Source organism: Temnothorax curvispinosus, unplaced genomic scaffold (genome assembly GCF_003070985.1).
Source record: "Temnothorax curvispinosus isolate PA1 unplaced genomic scaffold, ASM307098v1 QBEX01003218.1, whole genome shotgun sequence".
In the NCBI taxonomy this organism is placed as follows: Eukaryota; Metazoa; Arthropoda; class Insecta; order Hymenoptera; family Formicidae; genus Temnothorax; species Temnothorax curvispinosus.
Window position 1 is genome coordinate 2735 of NW_020212998.1, and position 1937 is coordinate 4671.

The window sequence follows — 1937 nt, forward strand, 5'->3', positions numbered from 1 at the left end:
AATCTTAGATCTAATTGCACGATATTGTTCTTAAATGTTGTCCCTAGGTCATGCCGGTCTAATTTTGTGGATATTTATCGTGGAATTTTTGTACAAAGCAAATATTGTCGTTACGTATACCAAAAATTAACAAAAATATTAATTTTTTTTTGTTTTCGATATAAATTTGACCACTATGACCTAGATTTTGATGCGTACTTTAATTCTAGACAAGAATTTTGCATTTCTATAAAGTCAATTAAAAGATTAGTGCTAAGAAAAAAAGCCGGTATTACAGACTGCTTTAAGATCCCCTTAATATAGTTAATAATATATTTATTGGTATGCATTTAAATATTATATTTAAAATTTATTATGCAAAGTAAAGGTTTTTAATGTAAGACTTTTTTAGATAGAAAAGCATAGAACGGTGATTTCTATACATTACATTTACGAATTTTAGTTTTTATGTTTACAAATATTTATTTAATTAATTATATTTGCAATCTTTATATATTTATAAATTTCAAATATATATACATATATATATATTTATTTATTTAATTATAAATATAAAAATTAAAATTTGTATACAAGCAAATGTAACGTATATAGCGGGTATAGCGTATCGTCGATTTGTCAACTCGAGACTCGGCACTCGGCGAGACACGAGACGCGATACCTGAAATGCGTGGCATCGTGGTATAGCCGGCAAGCCGGCCCGTGCAAAGCGGCAACGTCACAGCTCAAGAGAGACAGCAGATCGTATGTCTGCCCTTCTCTCCCCGCTCGAAGCTTGCCGAGGACCTAGCGTACATACACGGACAGAGGAAAGGCTTGCGCGACCAGCATATCCCCTCCATCTGAGTAGTTCGGACACGAACCATAGCATGGATACGAACCCATGTATCGTTACCCGAGTCCTCTCTGATCGTTACCGAGCGTAACGCCGTAGTTGATGTCCACTTTCTCAGAGGGCAGATTAGGACAGACGTCCCTAGAGACCCTCTAACAGAGTCTGGCCATAAGCGATTTTTGTCAAAATCGTGTGAGAGAGAGGGATATACATTCGCCATCTTTCTCTTTTACCTAACCTCTTTTGACGGGTTCACGCACGCTCATCATAGTCCACGGACAGTCCACGCGTAAGAGCGTTAGCAAGTAAAATACGTAAAAAATTATAAAAATGGGTGGATGTGTAGCACCGTTTTGCAACAACTCGACAGCAAAAGGTTATATTATGAAGATATTTCCTAGAGATCCCGGGCTTTATGGGCACAGAATGTTCCGCGTGAAAATTGGATACCAACAAACAATTCTTTTCTTTGTAAGGTTAGTATTAATGTATTAGATTATTATAATAAAAATTATAATGTTAATTAAAATTAATGTAAAATATAAACTCTAAAATTTCTATGCTTTCCTTAAAATTATGACTGAATTATATATTTAAACTATTGTTATCATATAGGTTCACTTTGCCCCAGAAATGTGGGAAGCTAATCGCAAACATAAATTAAAACGTGATGCGATACCGACAATTTTTGGGTTTTTTTTAAAAAAGCAAGTATTGACGAAAGACGCAGAAAATGATGGCAGCAGTGAGAATAACATTAATGAAATAACCAGTATTATACCAAGCAACAAATGTACAAATGAAGAAGCAACTGATGACGATAAGAATACAGAAGTTAATATTGAAACAGTAAGTCTTACTATAAGAAAATGTTATAACTGTAAGGAAAGTGTTATAACAATTTATTGTGTACAATCTTTTCCAGGTTATTATAAATGACACCTCGGAGCTTATAACATTATCAGCAAATATATCACCTATAACTGAATGTAATGAAACGGTAAAAAAAGAAAATGACAAGTATAAAGAAATGGTCAAGAAACAGCAGCTACAATTTATCGTTATGAGGAAGAAACTGAAAGCTCTGCGATTTATAAATAGC

At 33.9% G+C, this 1937-nt stretch overlaps 1 protein-coding gene across 1 annotated transcript; it reads left to right on the plus strand.

The window, feature by feature from the left end:
* Positions 1 to 1165: 1165 nt before the first annotated feature.
* On the plus strand, positions 1166 to 1835 carry LOC112452320 (the record flags this gene model as incomplete). The annotated part of the gene is made up of 3 exons (XM_025012451.1): positions 1166 to 1306; positions 1451 to 1684; positions 1761 to 1835. Coding segments are annotated over exons 1-3 (450 nt in total), but the record flags the coding sequence as incomplete, so codon positions are not given.
* Positions 1836 to 1937: the final 102 nt, after the last annotated feature.